Source organism: Lolium rigidum, chromosome 7 (assembly GCF_022539505.1).
Source record: "Lolium rigidum isolate FL_2022 chromosome 7, APGP_CSIRO_Lrig_0.1, whole genome shotgun sequence".
NCBI classification, from domain to species: Eukaryota; Viridiplantae; Streptophyta; class Magnoliopsida; order Poales; family Poaceae; genus Lolium; species Lolium rigidum.
This window is the reverse complement of record NC_061514.1, coordinates 284,505,098-284,506,135: the sequence shown is the minus strand read 5'-3', so window position 1 is coordinate 284,506,135 and position 1,038 is coordinate 284,505,098. Positions and strand designations below refer to the sequence as shown.

General features: G+C 53.4%; 1 protein-coding gene across 1 annotated transcript; it reads left to right on the top strand.

Annotated features, from left to right (window-relative positions):
* The first annotated feature begins 238 nt into the window (after positions 1-238).
* On the top strand, positions 239-829 carry LOC124672885 (antifungal protein ginkbilobin-like protein). The gene is made up of 2 exons (XM_047209046.1): positions 239-539; positions 578-829. Exons 1-2 carry the CDS (start codon positions 239-241, stop codon positions 697-699), a joined length of 423 nt encoding a protein of 140 aa, XP_047065002.1. The 3' UTR covers positions 700-829.
* The last annotated feature ends 209 nt before the right edge of the window (positions 830-1,038 follow it).

The window sequence follows — 1,038 nt, the reverse complement described above, 5'->3', positions numbered from 1 at the left end:
GAATGCTTCCATTCTATGTTGCATTTTTTTTAACACGTGGGTTGCAGAAATTGTTTCGATTTTCGTGGAATGTCTCCTAGGAAAGTCATCGCGTGATTTACAAGAATGTCCATTGTTCATTACGTTAGCAAGCACACATGATCGTCAGTCATACAAGAGGCAAGCAAACGGACACACGAGCAGTCTCACGTGAAAACGACCATCGGCCGGCCGGCCAGCCGGCCCGTCCTATCTTCACATGCATAGATGCTGTTCACAATCACATAGCGCGAGCACCAACAACCAGCTCCTCATCGCCGTCGCGCTGCTGCTCCTCCTCTCGACCCCGCTGGCCGCCAGTGGCGCGCCCAACTCGACGCCGCTGTCCGTGCGGTGCAACGGCGCGGTGTACGGCGTCCGGGACCCCTTCGCGGAGAGTCTCGCCTACGTGCTCGCCGACCTGCTGGCCGCCACGCCGTCGTCCCGCGCCCGCGACGCCTACAGCATCTCCCCGTACCCGAACGCGTTCGCCTACGGCCACGCCAAGTGCGGCGGCGCCGGTATGACAGGTTTAGATGGATGAGAGATTTTCTACTAGTGACGAGCTGCCTCGGCTCCGCCGTGGGTCGGATGAACACGACCTGCCACCGCGCCGTCGGCGCGAGGGCGGTGCTCGTGGACTGCCGCGTGCGGTACGAGCAGTACGCGTTTGTGGATTAGCTGCAGGCCGCGGTTTGGTATGCACGTTTAGTGTGTGACCTTCGGTCTGGCAGATTTCTGCTTGCGGATTCATGTTCGAATTCTGCAGTGAAGCATTTGCCTTCATGAAGTTTTTTTCTAGCTAGCTCTCGTGCCTTCGTGTAGTTCGCTATATGATCTTGTATATGTTACTAGTAAAGTTTTTAAGTAGTTCGCTCTATGATCTTGTATATGTTACTAGTAAAGTTTTTAAAAATATTTTTGCTATTTCACAACCGAGTATTTTTCAATTTGTCAATAATCCTTTGTTTTTGTCCAGTTCAGTGGCGGAGCCAGGCCAGCAAACATGTGTAGTCAGTT